The sequence below is a fragment of the Varanus komodoensis genome, unplaced genomic scaffold, assembly GCF_004798865.1.
Source record: "Varanus komodoensis strain SLA01 unplaced genomic scaffold, ASM479886v1 scaffold79, whole genome shotgun sequence".
Taxonomy (NCBI): domain Eukaryota; kingdom Metazoa; phylum Chordata; class Lepidosauria; order Squamata; family Varanidae; genus Varanus; species Varanus komodoensis.
The window spans coordinates 921,764-947,827 of record NW_025336467.1 but is presented as its reverse complement, the minus strand read 5'-3'; the positions used below and the strand labels follow the sequence as shown (position 1 = coordinate 947,827).

Below are 26,064 nucleotides of genomic sequence, written 5' to 3'. Positions count from 1 at the left end.
GCAAGACCTACAAGGCTCCTGTAAGCCATCCGAAACTTCCTCAACCATGTTGTTAAAAGATTTTCCACTGCAACACGATGCATAGAAGTTCGCTCGTCCCAAACCACCCCCGGAACACTGGGTCTCTTGCAAAATTCTCGTTGCTTTCCCCTTTGAAGACACATGCTCACCTTGGCCCACCTGGGAGCAGGGCGAATTCTTCTGTTACGTGGTCTGGACTGTTATGGGTTGGTGGGACCAACTCATCAGTTATCCTGTGTGGTTCTGCTTGATGCTCTTCCTGCTCACGGTATCTGCTGAAGAGAACCCAGACACAGCTCTGCAGGAAGGTGGCCAGTCTTGGCGGCCAGCGAGCGGCCGGAGCATCCGGAGCTACCCACATCTGCGGGGGGATGTGCGCTGGAGGAGGCTGTATTCGCCAAATCATTTCTTTCTAAGCATTGACGACAACGGCAAAGTAAAAGGGACATACCAGAGGGAGAACACAAACAGTAAGTCTCACCGATTTTTGGTGTGGAGCAGGGGTTCGGTACCGCTCCAGAAAAAACAATGTTTTGGTTGTAGTTGAAACAGAAACTAAGTTTCTGGAACTCTGTGTCATGCAGGTAAAACAGAAACACGGAATGTTTTTGGAATGTGCCTCCCCAAAGAGATGCGCCTGGTAGACCGGCCTTGTATGCTTTTCAGTGCCAAGAAGATCTTAATTTTCCCAGTACTTTACCTTTTTAACTTAGTTTTTACATATTCTGTTTTATTCTGCATCACTGCTGTGCTTCTATGCTGAATTGTAGTGATTGCAATGATGGTTTTATTCTTTAAAATGAATGTGTGTCTCTTTTTAATATTTGTTTAATTTTAACTTTTGTTAACCTCCCAGAAAGCCTTGACTATCGAGGGGAATAAAAATTAAATGAGTATACAAATATTACAGGAAGAGAGCATACCTTATGGTATGGCAAACTTTGAGGGGTAGATTAAAGCTACAGTCTTGTATTCACTTACCTGGGAAGCGAATCCATTGAATTTATTTTCAAGTCATTTAATTTATGTAATAACATGCAATAGCCAAAGCGCTCTGGGCAGCATGCGGTACCAATATGATAAAATACAATATAAAAATAGAACCGTAAAAATGTTATAAGATTAGGTTTAAAATGACACCACATTTTCCCAAGAAACAACTAAAAACTAGTGTTCACCACTAGGTCTACTAAAAATACAGACTTGGTGGAACTTTCTGTGTGAACTCACATAAAATTGCACTGAAAACCAGCAAAATTTAGTAGAGTTCCATGAATATAGATGCTGCGGAAGATGCAGACTTCCAGATTTGCTGAGACTAGCAGTGAATGATTACTCAATGGTGAATCAAGGCCGTTTGCATAAGCTCAGAGGTCCTCTTGTCATTCTCACTGCTTTTTGTCCTTTAGAGAAGAGAATATCACACAAAACAGGATCTGAGGCTTAAACAGATCGCAGTGAAACTCTAGGTTTAATCTAAATTAAAGCTACTGGTTCCACCGCTGCGTTCACCCAGTTCCTTTGCATCTCAGGTTAGGATTGGTGCTTTAAATCAGATTTTGTAGGATTCCCAGTGGCCATCAAACCCATGGCTTTCTTAGGATCCAGCCTCTACGAAAAATAATGGCATAAGAAAGACGATGTTAACAGATCTGCCAACCATCTGCAAGCATTTATGTGTTTTTGATTGCTAGCCCCTCATTAGTATCATGGACTATCATGCAATAATGTGTACCCAGACAAGGCACATGCGGAGAATACTGACTTGTTTACAAGCGAGTACACTTCCGGGGCACACATCTGTTTGCTTGCTAGACATGTCCCTTTTTCACATGCAACTTTGCCCCTTTTTCGTGCCACAACAAATTTAACACTGGCAGAGGGCACCAGGATACGAGGTAGACCCAAAGTTGGACAGAGCATAGCCTCACAGCCAGAAAAGTCCACCAGGGCCCACCAGCAGAAAAGGGGACAGAAAAGGGGTCAGCCCTTGTCTGGGACTTTCTCCCAGCACAACTGCCTATGATATAGCAGCATCTAAAAGGATACTTTTGCTGCAGTGTTTGTGGGTTGATACTGATTGCCAAATTAGAAGGGATATCGGGGATCATCTCAAACAGGGGTACAGAATGTGGCCCAGCCCGGCACTTCCACCCCGGAGCACGGACAGTCGATAGTTTTCCAGTTTTGTGCAATGCTCCCAGCCCATTTTAAATGACTGGAATGACTGCCCAGAGGCTTCCTCTCTTGCAGAAAGAGCTTGGCTTTGACCTCTTCTGGCCTTCCTTGTTCAACTCTGAGTTGCTTTCGTGTGTTTCTCCCTTGCTAAGCACTGCAGAAGGCTGTGCTTGTCACTGTTGGGCAAAAGAGATAAAAGAGAGAATCCCCCAGTCCTGGCAGGCACTGTCTCTCTAACCCCAGACATGTGGGGCTGGATGCAATCCGTGAGCGAGAAAGAGACAGGCTGTTTGCTGGTGGCGTGATCAAGGTGCTGGACTTAGTTTCAGGCATCCTGGACGAGAGTGTGGGGCTCGATCAGGTCGGGCACAATCAAAAGCAAGAAATAAACCTGTTTCCTTCCCTTCTTCGAAAAGACAGTCTCCTTTTATAGCCAAGCAATCAAACCAGTTTCCTGTTTCATCAGAACCGGGGTCACCAGCTTAGGAACAAGCCAGGATAGCAAGCCAGCTTTGCACCCATTGTTCGCCTGACAGAAACAGGGCATTTTGGAAGCTGCCTGGCAACACATCTGGGGGGAAGCAGCTGCTCCGGCCTCTCCTGTCCTTGGTCTGTGCGAGCTACCCATGTTTCAACCTCTCTCTCTCTCCTGTGTTGCAGGTGTTGTGGACATTCGCTCCGTGCACAGAGGGACCGTGGCCATCCGGTCCATCCACAGCGGCTTCTACGTGGCAATGAACCGAAAGGGGAGGGTCTACGGAACGGTAACTTTACAGTTTTGTCCCTTTGTTTTCGAAAGAAAAGGCAACTGGCAGGAGCGGGGCTCAGAGAAAGTTCTCTCTGCACCTGTTTGGTTTCCTTAGCCCTGTGGCCTAAGAATGCAGATTTTTTTGGTTACTCATGGGGGAAAATGCCTAGCGTCATGAGATGATTGGGCCAGAATGCCACGGGAGATGGTAGACCACCTTGCTGAATGTTTTGGTGGAGGCTGAACAGGGAATCCATGAAATGCTCGTTCATGGGAATCGGTGCAGCGAAGGGCCACAAGGCTGGTGGCCGGTTTGCAGGGGAAGCCGTATGAGGCGAGACTGAGGGAACTGGGCCTCTTCAGCCTGGAGGAGACTCAGAGGGGATCTGTTGGTGACATACAGGTGTGTGAGGGGGTGTCACACGGAGGTGGGCAGAGACCTGTTCTCCCCTGCAGAGGAAGGCAGGATGTGCTCCAACGGAGCCAAGGTCAGGGAACCCAGGTTCCATTTGGATGCCAGGAAGCACTGCCTGAGTCAGGACCCCAACGGGAGGTGTTTGAGGCCCCAACGGTGAGGGTGTTCAAGGATAGGCTGGACATGCACATGGTGGGCATGTCATGAGTGGAGGCGGCTGAAGCCATGGGTCAGGCTAGATGGCCTGGGAGGCCCTTTCTGACTTACTGTGTTTCTGTTTCATAAGATCCCTGCACTAGACAGGAGGGGTGGACTAGATTACCTCCATAGACCCTCCTCACTTTAAAATTCTAGGGGGCCACTATGCAAACCCAATCTCCTTGCCCTTTCCCATCCTGTTCGTAGGCTCCATAATAAAGCTTTCTTATACTGCCTTCACTTCCTGCAGACACCAAAAAGCACACTTCCGCTTTCCATTCCTACAGTCCTATATGCATCTTCCTTCCAGCTGTCTTTGTAACACGCAGATAATCGAAAAAAAGCAATGTAAACAGGGTCACGTGAGAATGCTTTAGATGCTGATTTCCTGACGCATGTGAGATTCTGGTAATGCGCCACACAAAAAGCAACCTCCCATCAGGAAGGGTTTCCTTGCAGGGCATTTTGGTATACCTGGTGCACTGCTAATAAACTAACAGAAAGAACAGAAACAATACTGCCCCCTAATCCATGCAGAATGCAGAAGGAAAGCTGGAGAAAAATCTCCCAAGTGAGCAGTTTCACCAATTAATTTGGAACCCCCAAATTATGGGGAGAAATCCACAGAAGGGAAAGCAGCCTTCTTCTCCCGTGCCAGTCCCCGAGTCTCAAGGGTTGCCATCAACACCGATTTTATCACAAATATTTTCCTTCTCTTTACAGCGCCTAGCACAAGCAGTGGCGTTTCTTTAAGCCCAGTGACTGAATTTGGATCTTGTTGGAGCCACATTCCAGCATTGGGCATGGCTGAAGGCAAAAGGGCAGGTCCGATTATACCTGCCTGGTTTAGCGTTAGGCTCCGAAGTGCAAGGGGAAAAAGGGCCATAGAAAAAAATACTTCAACCTTTTAGAATGGAGGGCAATTTGTACTAAAGACGGCCAGCCAGGCACAAAATTACACTCTTTCTTCAACAAGGTCAAGATAGCATCTGCAAGCTTTTTACATTTTCTCCCCTTAACAACCTCCCTTTGAGGTAGGCAATAACAAGTAGCCAATCAGAGGGCCTAATTTACCTCCTGCAATGAAGCAATCAGCAAGAATTCAAAGGCAGGATGTATTAAATCCACGGATTTCTAGGCCACCCCTGTGAAGACACAAATCACACAAAACACTTCCTGCAACAAGAACTCCATAGAAAACAGTTAATCCAGTGAGTGAGGAAAGAAATCCATCTAGTTTGGGGCTCTGCAGAGAAAGTTAGAAACCTGAACAAATCACACTGCATACTTTGAGAGCAATAAAGTGGGATTTTTCTGAACCTGTTGGCTCCAGGCAAACTTCTCCAGGTGGCACCCCCTAAGGACACCCACCTCCTCCTCCTCCTCCCCCTCTTCCAACCCCGCCCCCCACACACACACACAATCACCTACCTAATTTTGGATGCTGGGAGTTGTAAAATGCAGAGGAAAGCAGTGATGCTTCCCAGGAAAATTTTGTTTCAGCTGTTGATCCTTCATGGAACACGGGTAGGGCCCTGATCCTGACCATACATATGGTTATGCCCCTCCAGGACAGGTTAAAGGCAGCACCGAAGTTGCTGAGCTTGAGGTTCAGCTAGTAGCCCTCTCCTTTCTCGCCGACCCCAGGGGAATTTTGGGGAGGCCAACGTTTGTGTGCGAGAGAAACATTGTACTGGGGTCTCCAAGCTGCAATTTGCAGCTGTGAGGATTGGGATTCACCTGGGGATCGGACTCAGGGGAGGGTCCCCCAGGTGCTGGGGGCTGGTGCTGGTGACTTCAACCAGAAAGGTGTGGCCCAGGATCTTTCCACCAGGGTTCGGTTCTGCTCTTGTGACTCTCCACTTTTCAGCCTCTGTTGAGGAACCCCATCAGTAAAGCTCCCTCCACCCCTGTCCCTTCCCTTACAGAAATCCTACAGCCCGAACTGCAAATTCAAGGAACGCATCGAAGAAAATGGCTACAACACGTATGCCTCATTGCACTGGCACCACCAGGGCCGCCCCATGTTCCTCTCGCTGGACGGCCGGGGCGCTCCCCGGCAAGGGACCAAGACACGACGCCAACACCTTTCTACGCATTTCCTGCCCCTGCTTGTCACTTGAGCAAGGGACTCCCTCCCACGCTGGACTGTTTTCTGCCATAATATATTTATAAGCTTTGGGTTATTTATTATTTTTGTAAAAAAAGAAAGAAAAAGACAGATAGAAAAAGCATGCTGTGATTCGAAGGAATAAAGACCACGAGGTGCCCTCCTTGATCATGTTCCACCTGAGCCTGTTGATGGCCTCCTAAGTCGACCATCAGGACGGAGGCAGAAATAGGCAATGCCCGTGGGCACCGGTTCTTCCGCAGACCTCTTCCGAGGTGCCCAACCCTTCCTCAACTTTCCCCCCTGGTTGCTGGGAGCGCTTCAAAGCAGAACAAGAATTCAGTGCTGCACTTTCCATATTGATAAACCCCTCTAGGCCACACACAAGGCTCAGAGGTGTTGCCTACTTCACACAAGACAACCGACACTGGCTGATCCCCTCCCATGGGTTGCTCTGACGTCTGAACTGAGCAGTACTGTATTTTTTCTTGAATGAGCCACCCACCCCGAGAAGCTGCAACTTCTTGTTTGGGTTGTTCGGGGCTGATTGCCAGGACATCTGAACTGACGGACTGCTTTCATCCTGGGTTACTGGGAGTAACTAAAGAGCTTCCTGGTGTAAGTGGCAAACCTAACTCTGCCCTCACGCGTCCTTTTTCAGTGCCTCCACCGTGCTCCTAAAAATTGAGGCTGCTAGGAAGTGCCCAGCAGACAGTGTGTTTCCTTGTCTGCTGCATGTGGCATCCAATCCCAGTCTTACTATTTCATCCAGTGCTTACAAGAGCCCCCTTCTCGAGAATCCAAATAAAAATGGCAGTGTAGAGCAACTTGTTCTCTCGCGGCAAGCCAAGGAACAAAAAGAAACATTACGCAAAAGCAGGGAAGAAACCCGGTGGAGTCACAAAGGATGATTGCAGGCAAGCCAGTGCCCAGAGACACCACACCGGAGATCTCCACACGGAAACAGCCTCCAAGTAGCACTTCAGGCAAAGGTAAAGGGGCCTGGTTTTTTATGTGGGTCAGAAACGCACCCAGCCGGCCACAGTGGCTTGGGAGGTTGATGAAGGCCTGACCCAGTGACTCATTTCCCAGCTGCCCCAGTTTCCCCAACCCATAATATTTCAAAACATGAGGAACAGCTGCATAATCAAGCAGCTTCCTGCCCTCCTATGGCATGCTCAGATGGCTTTTTGCATGCATTATCTTGGCAACCTTCACGCCAGCACTGTCAGAAGACACGCACCTTCTCCCGCCTTGCTCGCAGGAGTCAAAGGCTGCCAGGATGTTGCAACATCAAGAATGCGCCATTTGGTGCGGTGTGTTTAAATGGATACTGACCCACACCGTTTTATGCCATAAAGGCCTTGAATGCTCCCTCTGGATAAACTGAACAGAACAGGAAGGGACTCTGCCCAACACCGCGTGGAAGTTGGGCAGGTGCTTCACGAATCGTTCTCCAGTTAAATCGGAACGCAGAAGGAACAGACTGAGGCCCGGCAGAGGCGCCGATGCGATGGGCAGCCCTCATCCTTGCCACTTCCACCCGTGGCGCACGATTCCGTATTCTATTCCAGAAAAAGCTCGGAAGCTACGTATTCCCCTTTTGCAAAACCAATGGGCTACGGCGGCATTAATTGCCCCAAATGACAGAATTTGCCCCTCTACCGTTTTACATTCAGAAGCACCTGAACGAGCAACTGGCCCATGGCCTGCCACTGGAGTTCAATCTCACCCTTGTTTGGATTTACCCAAAGATCCTTTACTTATAGTCACGGCAGTTTACCTTCTGGGAGATGAGTGTTTTATGACCGGCGGGGAATACAGAAACAATTGCAAGCCACGAAACTGCTTGGGTGGTGTGCAGAAGTGTGATTTGCATGCTTTACGAGGGCGAAGTACAACAGGAGTACCGAAAGGGTGGGTACTAACAGCATTTGCTCTGGAGTCGAAAACCACCTACCTGCAAGACAAATCCCTGCTCCAGAGTGGATGAAGCAGCCTTCGGGACACGAGATGCTCAGCTGCGCCTCCTGCAGTTTCGCGATTATATCTACCCGCCGTGGGGAGGGTTCTAAGCTTTTCCAGACAGTGACGACATTTCTAAACACACAGTAAAAATCCCTGCAAACTAAACCATGACTAAAATGAATTTGTTTTTAAAGGGGAAATGAAAAAGGGCGCAATTCTGGAGGGCAGTCAAGGCAGCAGCTGCCCCGACAGGTTTTTAAGCTTTTTTTAGAGCAACCCTCCCGGATTGGACCAAAAGCCTGTTTAAGTCAGGCTGCTGCCAGACAAAGTGCTGCCTTGACTGCCCACCGGAATTGTGGCCTTCTTCATTTCCCTTTTAAAAACAAATTTGTTTTATAATGGGGGAAATGCTTGGGCCCTCCATTTGTCTTGTTGAAACGGGCCCCAGCTGCCCTCCGGGAAGGAGCCAACCATTCCTGCTGCAACAGCTGCATTTCTGAAAAGAGGACCCCCCCCCCCCCCCCCCCGTGGCTTTGTGAGAGCATCCATGGCACCCCCCAGAATCCCCAACCTGCTGCTGACCTAGACAGGATGAGTACCCCGGCTCTGGAGTACCCCAGCACTGGCGGGAGTGGCATAGGAGTTGGGAGGGGTGGGTGTTTGGTGCCCCCTGCTGACTACAGTGCAACCGAAGTAAGTACACCAAGAGTATTTCTTGGGAACAGTTTGTTTTGAATGCAAATAGCGTTTTGTTTTTAAAACCAAACTCCACTGCTCCCTCTGAGCCACTTGAGCCAAGCAAGGAAGAAGCTGGGGTGCTGAACTCCAGGCCTGAGGCACAAATCCAGCCCCGAGATCCTGAGCCTCCTTCCTCCAACCAACTTTTGGTGCTTTCCTGACTTTGGGGCATTTCTGTCCCCGTTCCAAACAGATGAAATGTCTCTCCAAGGACCTCATTCAGGCAGCAAGTCCTTCAAGCTACAGCATGCTGGGAGTGGGAGGCTCCTTAGCCCAGGTGGAGGTTTTTCAGTTCTGGAGGGCACCGTGCTCCCCTTGAAGGGACAAGCTCATAGCTTGGGCATCCTCCTTGAGCCATTTTTGTCCCTTGGGGCTCCGGGAATGTCAGTGGCACTGGATTTGCAATCTTCGTCATCTCCTTGGTTAGATTACTGCAGTGCATTCTACCTGGGGCTGTCCTTGAAGACTGTTTGGAAGCGGCAGCCTGTGCCAAACACAGCAATCAAACCAAGAACTGGGAGCCAGAACGTTGCACTGCCCACCTGCATGCACCTGAGCTCGGCGCAAGGTGTGGGGTTCAACCTATAAAGCTCTACACGGATTGGGACTGCAAGGGGTGGCTTTCCCAGACGCGACTTCCCTGAATGCTATGATGAACATCCCACGGTCTTCACCTGAGTGTCAACTTCAAGGAAGTCCCAGGGAACAGAAGCAAGAGGGAAGCCACCCCTTGAATTTATCCACCCCATTCCACCCTGGCTGCCTGGCCCCTACTCTGTGGCCCTTTCCGTGCCAGGCTAAGACAGCCCTCGAGGCAGAGACACTTCAAGTCAGCCAGAGATGTTGAAATGGCTTGAGGAAAACGCCCAAGGCCAGACTCTTTAACAGGTTTACAAAGTGTCTTCACTGCTCAGTGGTTCTGGCTTAGGACAGCATGGAAAGGAAAGGAATAAGAACCAGGAACATCCAGCCACATCTTCTACTGCAACAAACCCCCGAGAAATCCTCCAATTCTGAAGTCGGCCCACAAGGCAAAAAAGTCCACCCTGTGACTTCTTCTGAACCACATAAACAGACGCCTGAAGAGCAACACGGAGGTTCTCAAGAAAAAGATACATGGGGGGACCCAGAAGGAGCAAATAGCATTTTGGGGAGGGCTCGGCCCCAGGACTTAAGGTGTCTGAAGTAACCATTTGTGGGAGTCACACAAATCTGTGGGCACATGTGCAGATGCTTGGTTTTGAGCTCTGAATGACAACCAAGCCAAGGTGCCTATTCCACACAGCCCTGCCCCTTCGAGGCAAGCAAGAATGCTATGAAATAAAATAATAAAATAAAATATAAAATAAAATAAAATCACCAATGTGTAAAAGCGCTTCCCATTTCTGCACACGGCTTAGCACTTTCTTCCAATCTGGAAAGAGAGGCTCAAGTTTTACTGTGGGCAAATACAGCTGCCCAGATCAAGGAAAGGACATGAGCAGAAGTCGGCTGATCTGCAGGCCTAGCAACCCGCAACACAAGACACGACGGCTCTGAGAACCTCTTAGAAACAGCAGCGCTGTCCTGGGGGGTGGGGGCAGACCTCTGCCTGTGGGGAACACGCTCCGAGCCATTCCATCCAAGAGTTGGGCTTCGGTGGGCTCCTCTCGATAGCACAAAACCCAACTGCAGCACAGGGTCGAACTGAAATGTCCATTTATTTAACAGCAGTAATAATTTAAAATTATAAAAACCCCAGTCTCGTCAAATTGCCAAAAAGGGCGGTGTTAAACAGAAGGTGAGGGGAGGGAAAAAAGAAACTCAACAAGGTCAGGAAATGTTGTTTGATTGTGAGGGTCGTGTGCACCCCACCCCCCCGGTGGGTTTTTGAATGCCTGCTATTTGAAAAGCTTCACCATCCCCTCCTGATGTAGAAAATCCTTAGGGAAGGAGGGAAGGGGAAAAAGGACGCATTATATTTCCACATTCGAGGTTGAGATACATCAAAGCATAAAAGAACGGAGGTGAGGAAGGAGGCAGGAAAACCTGGTCAGAATTTAACCAAAAAAAAAATAAAAAAAGTGGACACAGACATGTTTGAACACCCCTTTGGAATTCAGATCTCTCTGTTCGGTCTTTGCCATGTTCCATTCATTCCCTGCCGCTTTGTTTTTTGCAGAGCTGTTTGGCTGGTTTTTAAAGGTCCACACAGCAGTTTTGGAAAGGAATGGGTCTGCCCTTAAAAGAATGGGTTATTTAACACCAACACCCAGGGGTGTTGGGGAGGGGAAGAGAAAAGGGTCTCGATGTCGCTATGTTTCATGAGAGGTCCCTTTCTCCCTGCTCCGCTCTGTTCCGGGGATGCCCACCCTACACTCCTTTCCCCTGGCAGTGGTGGTGGGAAGAGGAAGGGCTGTGACATTAGAAAAAGCACGACGGGGCAGCGCAGGGTTTGCTCTGGAAAGATTCATGAGTTGTTTGCGGAGTTTTCATTACTTGGTGAACTGGAGGAGGAGGAAGATGACGAGGACGATGAAGACGATGCGAAATTCATCGCTGAGAGTACTGGTGGGTTCGTGGCTGTGTTCTGGCCGCTTAAGCTTTTCCGACACACTGGGCAGGTATCATGCTTCGGAGAGAAAAGACGACGAGAGCGAGGTTAGGAAGAGAGGCCGGCGTTCCGGAGCCGGCCGGCCTGGCCGAATCCACTCCGGAGGCAGCACGGCATTTGCTCATGCGGGGTTGAGGGGAGTGGCCCCCAATTCATCCAACCCACCCCCCAGGAAATTTTGATCAGGTTTTCAAGTATTGCAGCATTCTGGGTGAGAGGGTGCAAGAGCTGGAAGCCCGAGTGGCGCTTTCTTTGCACATTCCTTTCAACCTGGGCACGAGCAAGGAAATCAGAACCCCGGGGATGCAAGAATACAGAACAGGGAGGGGTGGAAACCAAGGGGAATTCTTCACCCTTATCAAAAGGCTTCAGCCCAAGAGGACAGACTGGTTAAGGATCGGTCGCTGGTCCCATCCCCGGCTCTCAAGCAATGTGACGAAATCGAAGGCTGCAGTCAAGTCCCTTCCCAAAAGGAAGAAGGTTCCCCCTTTGAATTCAGCTCTGCACATGGGCAGATGCTACCCTCCCGTATCAGAGGGACCGCTGCTTTGATTTATACCGTTTGTAAACCCACACAGCTCAGTAAAGGATTGTGCTTTACTGGGAAATGCAAAGGCAGGGGGGAGAGAGGGACCTCGCAGCCCGGGCTGGCTGCTCCTGCTCCAGAAAACAAGTTCCTAGAACGGGGATCCACCGCTGGCTGTCCAGGCTTGCATCATTCTGTGCTCTGTTTTTGTGTCTAACCTGTTCTAGCCAAGGGACTATGCAACCGTCATGGAACAAGTGATTGCAGGGTAGCTGTCGCACACTTTCGCCGACTTCATAATCTTCCTTGCACACGGGGCATTCCAGTCCAGAACCTGCAGGTCCGAGAGAGCGAGAGAGCGAGAGAGAGCGAGAGAGAGCGAGAGAGAGAGAGAGAGAAAGAATGAGAATCAAGGGTATTTGTCCCTTTCCCAAACAAAGAGAGATACCGAGGTCGGAAACTCACTAATGGAAATAATCTTTGAATGGTCCGCTGTGGCTGAGGGTGAAGCTTACAGGTGGTTAATGTTTCGGATATTTATTTATAACTGTACCATCGACGCTTCCTAGACCCAGACGATTTTCTCCCCTGTGCATTTTATCAGCATTTGTGTGCACAATGGAGCAATTACGAACCCATTCATTAATTAGCAGAGAACTCAGGGTGCCAGTGGGTGGATGCCAGCCGTGAAGTGGCAAGTGTTTAATGTTTACAGAAAGTAACTACTCAAAGTGCCACATGGGCTTTTGCTTTAGTGAAGTTTAATGTACTGCAGGCCCGGTCAGCAGAAGGTTCTTACAGAAGATTATACATTGCTGGAAGCCCGACACATAACAAAGGGCATAATTCAAGAAACAGAAATGAATCAAAGCACTGCCAGCTCACCTACACAAAAGTTATAAAAGCAAATGGCAAATGGAGAGATGAAAAGCAGAAATTCATTCACGCTGTGTATAAAATTTTTCTGGTTATTTCTTCTGAATGCAGCTTTGGTGGAGGAGGAGGGGGGGGAGGGGGAGAAGAAGAAAGGGGGGGGCGGGGAGAGGGCAATGCACGTACCTACGTGTTCTTCTGTTATATGGATTGTTGGAAGGCTCTGGATCTTCTCTTTGTCTGCAGGAGGGGGGCCTGTGTTTTCAAACTGGTTCAGTAGCTGAAAGGGGGAAACAATGGAGGATGCTTTGGCACAGTCAATCAGGAGTCAAGGAAAGGAGGTTTTGCCTCTCCCAGCGGTGCCCTGCGTGATTAATGCTGACTGGTAAAGAGCTTTCAATGGCTCGACGGCCGCAGCAGGTTAATATCTCTTGGGTACAGGAAAGAAAGCAAAGTCGATGTGACCCAGAACTGGCCTCAGGTGTGTAAGGGCAGAGAACTTGCTTCTGGAAATGAAAACAGGTTTCCGGGCTGAGCTCTTGCTCAGAGGCCCCCTTCAGCTTTCTTAGAGGTCAACACTTGGTGGAGCTCAGAGATCAGCTGAAGAAACCAGACTGCATTCTGGAAGCCTGGCAGTGGCTTGTGTTGGCCCAGCATGGGGGAGAGCGGGTCCCAATCCCCACTTGGCTGCAAAGCTCACTAGGCGCTCCTCTGACTCGGGTCTTGGCACTGAGTGGCTCATACCTTCTGGCTGTATGCCTGCCAGAGGACACCCCTGCTGGATCAAGGCAGGGTGGGGGGGCGATCCGACTGCACAATCCGCTTCCCCCACAGCAAGCAGCCAAACTGGAGCCTCCCTGTGGGGCAGGGACAGGAAGGCCTCAGCTCTCCCGAGCGGCTCACCCACAAATTACTAAGAGGCCGGCTGCCTCAGAAGATGGCGGTCCCACTCAGAGACCCGAAACTTTAGCCCAGCTGAAATCAGACCGTGTCCTGATGGGAGGTAAAACCTCTGTCCCCAGGAGGGAAAGCGGCTCCAAACTGCCCTGCAAAGGCCCAGCCAGGCTCACCTGAGTAATGATGGCGTCCAAGCCATTGGCGCCCCAAGCGTAGTCCATGGGATTTGAATGCAGGACTCCCCTTTGTGAATGAAGAGACAACAGGGAGAGGGTGTCAGTTGCTCAATGGGACCAGCAGAAGGAAAGAAAGGGCAGGCTAGGAAGCCTTTGGGTTCACAGACTCACTACCATAAATTCAAGTGTGCCATTTTGTTTTCCAGTTGCATGGAAGGAAAGGCAGTCATGGTGCCCCTTAGCTATGAAAGGGGAAGTGTCTGATGGGTACAGAATCTAGCAATCACAGTTTCATTTAAAAATGCAATCGAAATGGTGTGATGATGGGCGGGATAAATTTCTGTGTTTCCATTTTTAACAATAAATTTCTCTGTTATCTCCAGGTGACAGGCAACCAGGCCTGTTAGAAGTGGAAGTCAGCAAGGAAGAAGGGGGAAGTGGGCAGGGCCTTCGGAAAAGGCGGCTCACCAGGGTCCGACTCCGAGATTCGGTATCGTGGTAGGTGCGATGATCCCATTGACCAACTGCTGGATGATTCTGCAGAGGAGGAGAGAAGGGGATCCAGGCCATGCCCAGAGGGAGGGAGGGAGCAGGGGAAGGGGGAGAAGGAAAGAAAGAAAGAAAATAAGAAGGAAAGAAGAAAGGTTCTGATTTTAAATTTTGCCACTGCAACTTTTAAACCCAAATCCTTCTTCCATGAAAATATATTTGATCTTAAATGAGATTCTTATATTCAAACAGACAACACACAGCCGCTTTTGACTGCAGACCCCACAAGCTGCCCTCACCCTTCTAGCGTGGGGACGCCCTCGTGCCGGCCAGCAGTCCTCCGGGTGGTAAAACGGGCCCGAGGCTGCCTGGCACCGTATCTGTGCCGAGATTGGTGCTCTCGCTCTCGCCGGTTCTCGGCGTCCCGGTTGTCTTCCGACTGAGCGTTGGACCCGAAGGCTGGAAACTCAAAGCTGTCGTCGATGATCCCAAAAGCAAACTGGCCGTAGCCCTGCGGTAAACTGAATAAATGCTGATCCACATTCTAGCCAGGGAAGGAGAAAAAAGGAAAACGGAAAGAGAAACAAACACAAAAAGAAACAGTGAAAGAAACAGAAACAGAAATAAGCAAAGGTAATTATACTGTGGTACACTGAGTACAGGATTCAGACACAGACCCATTGATACTACAACTGAGTGGTTGCAGCCCTACTGGGTGTGTGTGTGTGTCTTTGCTACCATCTTTTCTGGCCCTACAACATTTTAATTCAAGGGAAGACCCCAAACCCAGAAGCCAGTTCCAGGCCTCCTCACATATCACAGCCCTTCCCAAAGACTTTTCTTTCCACTGATGGTTTTCTGGTTTTTCTGGCTTGTGGACCATTTCCCCCACTGAAAAGGCTAAAATGCTTCTCCCCAGGTGTCGCTGAACTACAACACCCATCAGACTTCACTGCTTGCTATGCAGGTTAGCACTGAGGGGAGGCACAGTTGGCCCACCCGGTTTGTGTCTCTGGTGGTAAAAAGTTGACAGGCAAGGGCAGGTAGGTGGGTCCTGGATCCTATTAAGCCAGAACTTTCCCTAGGAGCAAAAGCCCTTTTTGGACACCACATGAGAAGCCAAGACCTGCTGCAGCCACGACCAGAACAGAAAACAGGTCCTGATGGATAGGACCTTTGAAGGGCTTTCATTTACATGGCTGCCCTCAGTTGGGGATGACTCGATGGCACACAGCACATACTCTTGGCACATCCCTTTCGCCTTTGGCCCACAAGTTCCTCCGGAAGTAGAATTTGATCCCTGGACTGAGAGGTATGCCATGCCCTTTCTGAGTGAAGCAGCCAGGGAACGAAATGGACATTTCCACGTGAAAATGCTGAGCTCCGTCAATGAGTGACCAGAACGTTCACCCAGCCCAGCAACGTGATTTCTGATTAACAAGTCCTCTCCAAAGCCTTGGGCGACTCCTCTGGTCACTGAGACCCATGTTCCTTCTAACTGGGAATTGGTACTATGTACATTTATCTAAACGGGACAGCTAAGAGAAACGTAACACATGGAGCTCACCTCAAACGGCTGTCTGCTCTGATCGCTGGTCGACGTGGAGGAGCTGGTGCCGTTCTCGGCATTCCTTGGAAGAAGTGAAACCAAACCAATTTCTCATGTGGACCTAGTCATTTCTGCAGACATCTGTGCTCACTAGTCCATAACTGGTCTGTGCACGAGGGCAGCACAAGAAATGGCTCAACTCATCTTTGCACTTTTTCCTCTCTGCCAGTCCCCAGAAATACCATTTGGCTTTTTCCTTTAGCCTGTCCTATTCTTGGGCCAATGGCTGTATTCTTCAGCAGACAATCTCTGGGTGTGGAGGCAGAACCGCTCCCTGTTTTGCCTTTGACAGAAGTGCATGCGCATCGCCGGCTGGGATAATCGCTTAGACGCACAGAAAGAATGCCAGTTAGGAATCTCCACTCCCTGTTTCTTAAACAGGGTTTACGGAAGGTATGAATAATGATGAATGCTTGTGCTTATTTTAAAGCCCCAAGTACACTAGTCAAAATGCTATGGATGGAGGCAGAAACTGCACTGGAGACTGATTTTGATATCCCTGAGATAGATACAGACACACACACACAGAGTCTTGGAATCTACTCTCAAGTAAGCCAAATGGATTCAGAGCAGCTTCCCCCCAAATCAGTGGGTGCCTCAATGACTTTGTTTTACTCTCTACTCTCTGGGATATATAGAGTGAAGCCAAAGCAGATGTCTCTTAAATAAACTTTAAATCATTATAGATGTTCAGAGAAGAGAATCACAGAAGTGTTAGTTAATTATTTTCCTCAATTTTTTTTAAAATCCTAATTTAGTTTCTATTAGGCACTGAAGCTGCCAGCAACAAGGATGTCAATTAAGTCCTCTGGGATAACCGAGGCATCAAACTGAAAAATGTGAGACAGCACAGGGGCAAATAAAGATGACAGAATACCACCCAGGTAAAGAACCATGCAGGGTGCACCAAAGGGCAAAACGCCATGGAAGTTTCTCCAGCCTGCCCCCGAAAGCAGAATCAAAGCAAAATGCAAGAGTATGGCCAGAGGATTTGGCACTGCAGCTGAAACAAGAGCTCACCAAATCTCAAGAGCTTATAGGCCAGGGACCCAGACGAGAGCGGGTCATTCTCCAGGGACCAGGGCTCCATCGTACTGGGCTTTTGAGTTAAGGACCAGGACTGTGAGTACCCAGAAGCAAAATGGATGCCCAGAACAGTGTGAGCAACGTCAGCATCCAAGGACCCAGGCTGGCATTTCAGCTGGTATAGGCCTTGCACGTCATTCAGCCCACCTTGCAAATGCAGACTCAAGAAGGGAGGACGGACTGTCCAGTCCCAGGAGAAGCAGAAAGCTGGAAAACTAGGGGGGGAAAGATGCCGGCCACGCCCTTCTTTGGCCTGTGCTACTTTTCTAGCTACTGGTGGATTTCTAGTTACTACTTTTCTAGTTTAAAGGCAGGAAACCAAAAGCAAAACCTGCTATCTGCACTGCGCCATCACACAAACATGAGGAGTGCCGTTTCCCAAGAGCAGACAGGAAGGAGCTGATAAGAAGTCTGAAGAACTTAGGACCGTCTCAGAAACAAAGCTGGCGAGAGAACTCTCCACGCCAGGGAGGAAGTGAACACAAGCCCCAAACCCACACGCACATGTTTCCAGAAATGAGAGGGGGAGGAGCGCTTACCTAGGTTCTTCAGGTAATTCCTCGATAAAACCAGATTCACACCTTGGACAGATATAATCCTGTAGGAGAGGAAAACCATGTGAGAACTTGGGAGAGAGAACTTGCAGCACGTTGTCTGCAGGGTTTGGGGCACCACTCCTCAGCCCCCCAGCCCCTCCCTACACACCCAGCAGCACTTTATTGGTTATATTTCCATCCCACCTTTCTCCCATTGTGGAACTCAAGGCAGGGACATGCAGTTCCCAAAGAATCTCCCCTCCAGGTTCAGGCCAGTCCTGGACCTGCTTAGCTTCCACATGGCGAATGCCTTCCGTACCTTCAGACCATGCTCTGGGTTTCTACTTAACGTCAAACCTGGCCCTCCCAGCCCATCTATGCAGGTTTGGGTTTCTTGTGAACATGGGGCTAGCAGGGATCTGGCCCCAGGAGCGAGAATTGTCCAAGTAAGATGAAGCCAAGCAATCATACGAACAGAGACGTGCCGAGCAGAAGACTCTGGAACATACAGCATTACAACTGTCTTTTGCCTGAAGGAAAGTTTGCTGCTTGGACATAAATGCCTCCGGGCCTCTAACTCTGAACAAGCATCCCTGTTCCCTGACTAAGGGGGCTCCCTGTGCCCCAAAGCCAAGCACATGTCCTGCTGGGAACCCCAGAACGCGTGTAGAATTACAGGGCGCACAGGTTCTCAGCATTCAGTTGGCAGAGACTTTCTGGCTTGCTGCGAAGGAGCTGCACACGCATTCAGTACTCTCCTGCTTGGCATCTTTTATCAGATGAAGCAGGAGGCGACCAGCGGCTTACCTTGTCGTCCAGACAACCTGCTGACCTGTTGCTATGGTCTCCAGCTCGCAATGCTGCCTTGCGGGGGCAGAACCAAACCCAACGCACTGCTTTGCAGAACACTTGGCTACTTGGGACCATTCCCACCACTGGGTTAGCCAGACAGGAGTCAACAGCCCAGACCAGCACGTCACTTGTCCATGAGAAGCCCAGAATCTCTCCCCAGCATGTCCAGGCATGGTGACGTTGCCGACATATCACCTCCCCACCCCCCCGCCACACACACACAGAAACGCCCAATTTAAAAGCCCCATGGAATTCAGGAGGGCTCAGTTTGGCGCAAAGATGTAGAGGGTCATGCTGCAAAACTGTCTTAAGTGAGAGCACAGCCTCTTCCTCAGTTTTTCGCAGCTTACCTGCATCCAAGTCAAGCAAAGGGGCAACCCGATACACACCTCACAACTACCTCCATGGCAAAAAAGCTGAGAAATAAAAAGGCAAGGTGCGAACAGAAGGTTCCTGGAGTTTCTGGAACGGCTCTGCAGGAAGCCCACCAGCAAAGGAGGAGCAGAAAAACCGTTCCCCATCCCTACTTCCCCACTGCTGGTACTGAGAGACATGCTCACTTCAATATTAAGGGTTAATATGGAGACAGCCTAGTTAGCACCTGAAGAGAGCCAGCCCACCAGCTTCCCCCACCAAATGCCAACTATTCTAGTCCATACAGGCCTTGCTTGCTGAGACTGGGCAGAAAGAACCGGCCAATCCAAAGAGGAGGGGGTCTTTTTGCTGTCCCCACACCCAGGGTGTCTCTCCACTGTGGGGATGCCATCCCCACACCAACCAAAAGGGCTCAGTGTTTCTCCCATAGGGGAACATCGATAGCCACCTAATGCAGAGGCTACTGGCCATGGCAGAATGGTAGCTTTCAGGCTGACGAACTGCTTGCATTTATTTATTTGTTTGTTTATTTGTTTAATTTTTATACTGCCCAATAGATGAGGCTCTCTGGGCAGTTAAGAAGTTAAAATTAAACAAATGTTTACAAGATACACACATTAATATAAAGGAATCAAAACCAAATAAAACCATAACCACAACTGCAATTGCTATGATACAACATTGAAGCACGGCAGTAGCGCAAAATAAAATGGAATATATGAAACAGAGCTAATCTATTAAAATGCTGGGGAAATGAAAAGAATGCAAAGTGGGTGCCAGCTGCCACCTCTTGGAGATCATTCCAAAACTGGGGTGCCACAAATGAAAAAGCCTGTTTGGACCCTTGTGAGCTTGCTCGCTCGTGCTCCCCCCCCCCACTATGAGTGCAAAAGGGGCGCAGGAGGCAGCTTTCTCTGCGCAATTAGCACAGGGTGGTCTGCCCTGCCTGGAAGCAGCTCAACAAGGTCTCGGGCAGGGAGCTGGCTGCTCACATCACCTATGACCCGAAATCTTTTCAGTCTCCAGGGCACTCCACTCATGCTTTGACACCGAAATGCACAGAGGGGGAGGGGGAGGGGAGGGAAAAAAGTCCTTGGGTCCAAGCCAGCGCACCTGGAGCCTCAATCCGGTTCTTTGGAGTTTCCCCGGTGAGTGATCATCTGGTGATTCCCTGGATTTTGTGCGGTCCCACCCACTTCCATAAAGTTAACATCTTTCTCCTAAAGTTCAATGCAGGAAGAGCTGAATGCTAAAATTTATTTATTTATTTATTTATTTATTTATTTATTTAATCCATTTATACCCTGTCCTATCGCTGGCATTTGAGTCACACCTCCTTTGTCACTGGCAACACCCCTTTCCCCTTAAGGCCTTCCAGCCCCTGGGATGTGGTCCCTTGGAATTCAACCTCAGAGCAAGGAGCACTTCAGAACCTCAGTCCTAAATCCTATGCCACAGTATTAATACTGGGGAGGGAGGCAGGAAAGGACCACAGGTGTGCGTACAGCAAGGGACTGGGTAATATAAAGTTTTAATAAATATTAATATTTTTCTTGGCTTTTCATGTAATCTGTCTTGAGTTTTTATAATAATCAGAGGGTATGTAAGACATTTTATATTTATATCCCACCATTTTTCCTTCCAAAGAAATCAAGGTGGCTTGCATAATTTTCCTCTCAATCTTACCCTCACAACAGCAACCCTGTGAGGTAGGCCAGGAGGCCAGGCTGTGACTGCCCCAAAGTTACCCGATTGGCTCTTGTACTGGCCCTGCTCTAATCTGGCAAGACAGTTCTGAGACGACTCAGCAAGAAAGCTAGCTGGGAAGACCTAGCTATGCCTTGATGGTGCAAAGGGAACCGAGTTTGGTGCCCCAGGTGTTGCAAAGGCAAAGAACCGAAGGGATTACAGGGCAAAAAGACCAGGCAGTATTGAAACTGGCGTGTCTTGGGAGGTGAGTGAGCCCAAGGACAGCAGTGCGGAGACTGAGATGCTACTATATCCCCGAGTGGCCTCGGACAAGGTACTTTCTCTGGGAGGACCCAGAGTCAGAAGGGAAGTCCAGCTCTTAGTCAAGGCTGGGAAGCACCAGGCCTGGCTGGGGGGTCCAGGTCAGATGTTGATCTGGGACTCCATGGCTTACTCCCAGTTCTCGGGCCCAGGCTGCCATGTTCCCTCAACCTGCCCAGACACTGAATTGCTGCTTCTTTGCCAGAAAGTGGATGAAAACGTGCATACATTCTGCTGCTTAAAAAACAGTGTCTGGAGAAGGAAACATCTCAGGCAAAATTCATCAAAGTGGAGGGCAGAACCTGGGAGATTTACCCACCCCACCCCAGTTCCCTTGATGGCCTTGCTCCCTTCCCCAGTTCTACCCTCAACGAGGTTTCGATTAGTGGCAGCAAGGACATTTTAGGCCATTTCAACTAAAACTTATGCAGGTGTTTCGGCCCTGCAGTGGAACGCAGCCCATGAGAGTCTCTCTGAAATGGAACGTTGGCTCTTGGGCTGAAAGTCGATTTCCAACGTATCCAAGCCACGTTTCAAGACTGCAGTCTTCCCAGGGTGGCATATGCTATAAGACAACTTCAGAATATCAAATCCATGAACTCACAACCAACCAATAAACTACCCCATATACAGCACACACTAAATGAGTACAGAAAGACGTTGGCTCCCACCAGAAGGAGCAGCCACGTGTAAGGTAAATAAACACCTTTTAGTTAAGAAAAATCCATGTTTTTAAAGTCCAGCATGAAAACAGGACAGATGGAACCAGTCGCCCCTCTCTCAGGAGGGGAAGTCAAAGGCTGGGGCCACCAAAGGCTCCAGTATTTTCCTCTTGTCGAGATCCAGCCATGCACAGTGGAATACCTGAAACCTCAGTTCAATGTTCAAATACCTTTCCACCTGCCCGCTGCTGTTAACCCCCACCCAGCCAATCAGAGAGCTGTCCTCTCCCTTCTGTTTGTGCCATTTTCTGATAATATCTCCAGTTCAGCTAGACGGTAAAATCTCCATGGCTGTGGAAATGGAGACACACCCCTAAGCAGCGATCTCAAGGCATGCTGCTATATACAGCACCTCTAAATACTCAATGTAAGGGACAAGGAAAAAGTGATATTCCACGTGGTCGCCTATGCCCCTAAAAGCACCTTACCTCTAACCACCAGGTGCTGGGGGCTGTTACCCCCATCTCACCCTACTTCCAGGCTGTTACCGAGCTGTTACCATCTCACCCTACTTCCAGGCATCCCTTAGGGACACGGGGTGACTGCCATGGGAAACACAACACAGGACTGGGCAACTGAACTGGTTTAACGTGACAGGGCTCTTGGGTTCTTACTAAAAAGGGGGAAGAAAGGATCCTGGAGGAGAAGCGGTCCTCTGGGGCGGGCACGGGCTCAGCAAGACTGCTCTTCTGCACTCGGCAACTCAGTTCTGGCTGGGGATTAGAAGAGATTTAGCGCAGCACATCTGGAGGGTGATAAGGGTTGGCTGGAGATGGAAAAGACCAGTGATGAGGGAGAGCAGTTATCTTTAAGCTCTGCTCATGAACTTCCTTGCGGGTCATTGAGCTGGCCTTCTGCAACTGAAGGCAGGGATGCTAGCCAAGACCGAGCCATCCCGATAACAATTCTGCTGGGATCTCCCATAACTACATGTGTTCATATTTGGCTTATTCCCAGTACTGGGACTCAAGGCAGCTTAGAGCATTTAAATCATCTAAGATTTAAAATCATCGAAGATGGCAACATTAAAGTCGCAGTACAAAAGGTAGAGATCATCCAGTGCAATTGACAAGGGGGAGTCCCTATTTCTTTTTTTAAAAGAACCCTTTTAAAGGATTTTAAATGAAGGGGCGCTGTCAAAGGTTAAGTGACATAAAAGCTAACATGGGGCGAGGGGGGATACTTGATCAGAGGTAGCTTGCCTCCGAATGGTATACCCCAAACAAGCAAGGATGGAAAGAAATCACCCTCAAATAGAACTCGCAGGGAGACGAGAAGGGGGGCAACCAGCCGAAGGGCCTTTTCTGCGGCTGCCCCCCATCTCTGGAACTCCCTCCCTAGGGAAATCCGCCTGGCGCCATCTCTATTCTCCTTTCGGAAAGACTTACCTTTTTAGGATTTTTTTAAACGTTTAGCCTGTATGCTGTGGCCTTTTTAAACTTGTTTTTATAGATGTCTAATTTATTATGCTTTAACTGATTTTTAATGTGTTTTTACTGTTGGTAAGTTTTACATCGTAAGCCGCCTAAGAAGGCCTCGGCAATTATAGGCAGACTATAAATATATGTAAATACATAAATAAATAAATGTAAGAGACAGGACACCAGGAGAAAAGCAGAGGTTGGAAGAGCTCAAAGTGGGCTAGGAAGTCACCTGGCTCAGCTGTCCAGTCAGTGGAGGAATGTTGCAAACACAGCATCCCTGATAGATTCATCCCTGGCCTCTTAAATATCTCCACTAAAGAAGAGTTCGCCAACTCTCAAGGAAAACAATCCCACTGTCAAGCATCTCTCACACAGGATGTTTGTCCTCGTAGTTAGCAGAGCTCTACTTCCCTGCCTGTTCCACCCTTTCGAACTAGTCCTACTTCTCTGAAGCAACAAGTCTGCTCCATTTTCTGCAGGACAGCCCTTCAGATACTGGGAGACTGTGAGCACATCCCCTTTTCGCCTTGTACCTGCTAGGCTAAGCGTAGCCAACCGTTCAATGTAGGACTCCGAATCACTGAACTTCCTTGTCCCCTCCTGCTTGTTCATTGGCTTCTGAACATGGAATGTCCCCAGATGGAAACAGCACCCCAAATACTGTCTAAATGGTACATTACAGAATTATTACTTCTGATGACGTGGATGCTACACTTAAAACTAGAATCATCACATAGTCTTCTGTTGCTTACCCATGCTTCTGTTTTCTTCCTCTACCCCACTGTTTTCCTGTGTCTATTTTAGACTGTGAATCCCTTGGGTTTTGGAGCTGTTATCCCTCTTCTTTGTAAAGTGTTACATGGGTGTTTGTGCATGTGTATATATGTAAAACCAATGCTATAAAGCAAAAACTTTCTGTTAACATTGTCCATTCTTTTCCGGAGCTTTAGAAAGCATTAAGCTTTTAGCAGACATATCACATTACTAGTTTGTGTTCAGTTTGCAAAGAACCAAGATAAACCAACAAACATTGGCATGTGTGAAGATGCAGAGTCATAAATGTGACAATGCTCTAGGTGTGACCACCTTACATATTTCTGGGATGTGTTCCCTGCTTGTGGGCAACTTGGTGGGAAGTAGGAAATTGGACAAGGTGGTTCTGCTCCACCAGGGGCTCTTGCAGTGTGGTTCTTATAGGAGAGACGCATCTATCCTCAGGTGTGTATAGCCTCTGGTGCGGGGGGGGGGGGAGCTGTGCCCCCCATACATAGAAGGAACTCCTCCAGCATGGCCAAAGGGGGAGACGGTGCAGCCCAACAGCACATTGAGGACCACCTGTTCCCAACTCTGGCAGAGGCTCAGGACTCCCATAAATCTTGCCCACTAGTCCTGCCGGATGCAGCTGATGGGAGCTGTAGTCCCAAACCTCTGCAGGGCCACAGGCTGGGAACACTCGCACTGTGTGCCCAAAGCTGGGCCGTTCTTGCCACTGCCTGAGCCCAGAAACAGGAAAACGGTGCAGCAGAGAGTGGGACCTCCCAGCCACCAAGCCCATGAGGCGCGGCGTGGTGTCCCTCCGGACCCCAGGACTCAGCTCCCCTGCGGGGAGGCTCTTGGGGGCCGCCCGTCCGGGGAACACAGGCTCCAGACGAACCCCTAGCCTACCCGTTTCAGCAGCAGCTCCTGCTGAGAAGCCCCTCCACCTCGCAGCACAGAGGCTGCCCTGTCTGAGGTGGGGCGGCGGAGAGCCCCGCAGGGCCGCCACTCCCAGCAGCCCTGGCCAGCTACCCCGTGTAGAGCCTCCCTGGACAGGGACAGTCTACCCCGGAGGCATCGGGAGAGGCCGGAGGCCGCAGCAGCCGCCCCCCGGCCCCCTCCACCTCACTCGCCCGCTCACTCACCGGCAGGCGCGGGGCGATCTCGGCCGAGCAGCAGTGGCAGAAATACCGTCCCGGCTGCGGGGAGGCCTCCGCCATCTTGTTTCCTCCTCCTCCTCCTCTTCCTCCTCCTCCTCCTCCTCTTCCCCTCTGCTCCCCCCGCCCCCCGACGGGGAGGAAGATAAGCGCACATCACGTCACATGTGACGTCAGGACGCGCGGCCACGCAGGCGGCTTACGGCGGCCGCGCGCGGTCAGAAAAAGTCACTTGGCGGACAGGCAGGCAGGGAGGGAGGGAGGGGCGGGGGAGGTGGAGCCGCTCCGAGAGCGGCGCTTGTGTCCCCCTCCTTGCGGGGCGGAAGTAAAGGCAGCCCATGGGGAATTATGGGAAAAGCAGGACTGGAAGTGGGATTCATTCATTATTAGATTTATATCTCGCCTTCTTTCTTGCACAGCACTGGACTGCTGATTTAATTCTCTTCCTGCTGCCCAGTCTTATCCCGCACCAACAGCCCTGCGCAGAACCCAGATTGCCCACGCCCCAGGCCTGGCTGGAGCTTTCGCAGAAGGCAGAGCAGGTCCAGGGCTCAGCAGGCCTGGGTTCGAGTCCCCACTCAGTCATGGAGCTGACAGGGAGACCTTAGGCCAGCCACAGATTCTCAGACCTGCCTTCCTCACCTGCTGTTGCAGCAAGGACGCAGTTTGGGGGAGGAGAATTATGCAAACCACCTTGACTTCCTTGCAAGGAATAACGATGAGATATAAATCTAATAAATATTCACTATTGAGCCTGCTTTTCTTCCCCTTGCTTAGGCTGCAGTTAACCTGAGCTGAATTTCACAGAAACCAATTAAAAACTCAAGCAATAAAGGGCTGCTGTCATTCCTTTCCATTTCTTTCCATCCCTTAACGCCAGATAGCTTACAGAACCCTCCTCCACCCCATTTGATCCTCACAACAACCCTGCGAGGGAAGTCAGGTTGGGTCCAACTGGCTGGAAGTCACCCAGTGAGTTTCATGGTTGAGTGGGGATTTCAACCCAGCTCTCAGCATTCTCAAGACTATGCTGGCTCTCTGATAAACAACTTTATGTATTTGTTAAGCATGTAAGGTCTCCCAGGTTTCCCCATTAACAGAGTCCTGTTCTCACCCCTCCTTTCCCTCCACGTTGCAACGCTTGAATCACGTCTCCTGTGTTTGCAAAGGCCTTGCTCCAAATCTCTAGTCAGTCAGGATATTCCCTGGGTGACCTGGGTCAGGTCACAGTCTCGGACAATATTATGGCAAATGGATGTTGTGAGAATAAAAGGATCAGGGAAAGCTTACTTGGGATGTTCCATAAAGGTAAAACAGGATAGAGACATCACAAATGCATTGCCTGGTTTTAAATCTGGAAAAAAGGACACTACCTCATAGACCTTCTCCAGAGGAGTGTGTGGAAATTGCTACAAAAGGAAGAGAATGGAGGGACTAAAACAGAATTCCACTTCCGTAACCCTTTAACTCATATAAAGGGTTAAATGAGTTAAATAGTTGGATCTCAAGATGCAATCCAGCCAAAGAGAGAGATGGTGTAACGTGTGGGAGATACATGAAATACACCCAGAGAGAGCCCTAAAGACTAAATTTTCATGGATCACAAC

General features: G+C 49.6%; 2 protein-coding genes across 2 annotated transcripts; one reads left to right on the top strand and one right to left on the bottom strand.

The window, feature by feature from the left end:
- The first annotated feature begins 271 nt into the window (after positions 1–271).
- On the top strand, positions 272–5,703 carry FGF22 (fibroblast growth factor 22). The gene is made up of 3 exons (XM_044453432.1): positions 272–491; positions 2,860–2,963; positions 5,489–5,703. The coding sequence occupies exons 1-3, from the start codon at positions 272–274 to the stop codon at positions 5,681–5,683; spliced, it is 519 nt and encodes a 172-aa protein (XP_044309367.1). The 3' UTR covers positions 5,684–5,703.
- A 4,354-nt stretch (positions 5,704–10,057) lies between these two features.
- On the bottom strand, positions 10,058–24,549 carry RNF126 (ring finger protein 126). Its single transcript, XM_044453423.1, has 9 exons — positions 24,446–24,549; positions 17,165–17,223; positions 15,498–15,561; positions 14,230–14,474; positions 13,910–13,978; positions 13,439–13,508; positions 12,555–12,648; positions 11,714–11,829; positions 10,058–10,987 (listed from the first exon to the last, which is right to left on the bottom strand). Exons 1-9 carry the CDS (start codon positions 24,518–24,520, stop codon positions 10,826–10,828), a joined length of 954 nt encoding a protein of 317 aa, XP_044309358.1. The 5' UTR covers positions 24,521–24,549; the 3' UTR covers positions 10,058–10,825.
- Positions 24,550–26,064: the final 1,515 nt, after the last annotated feature.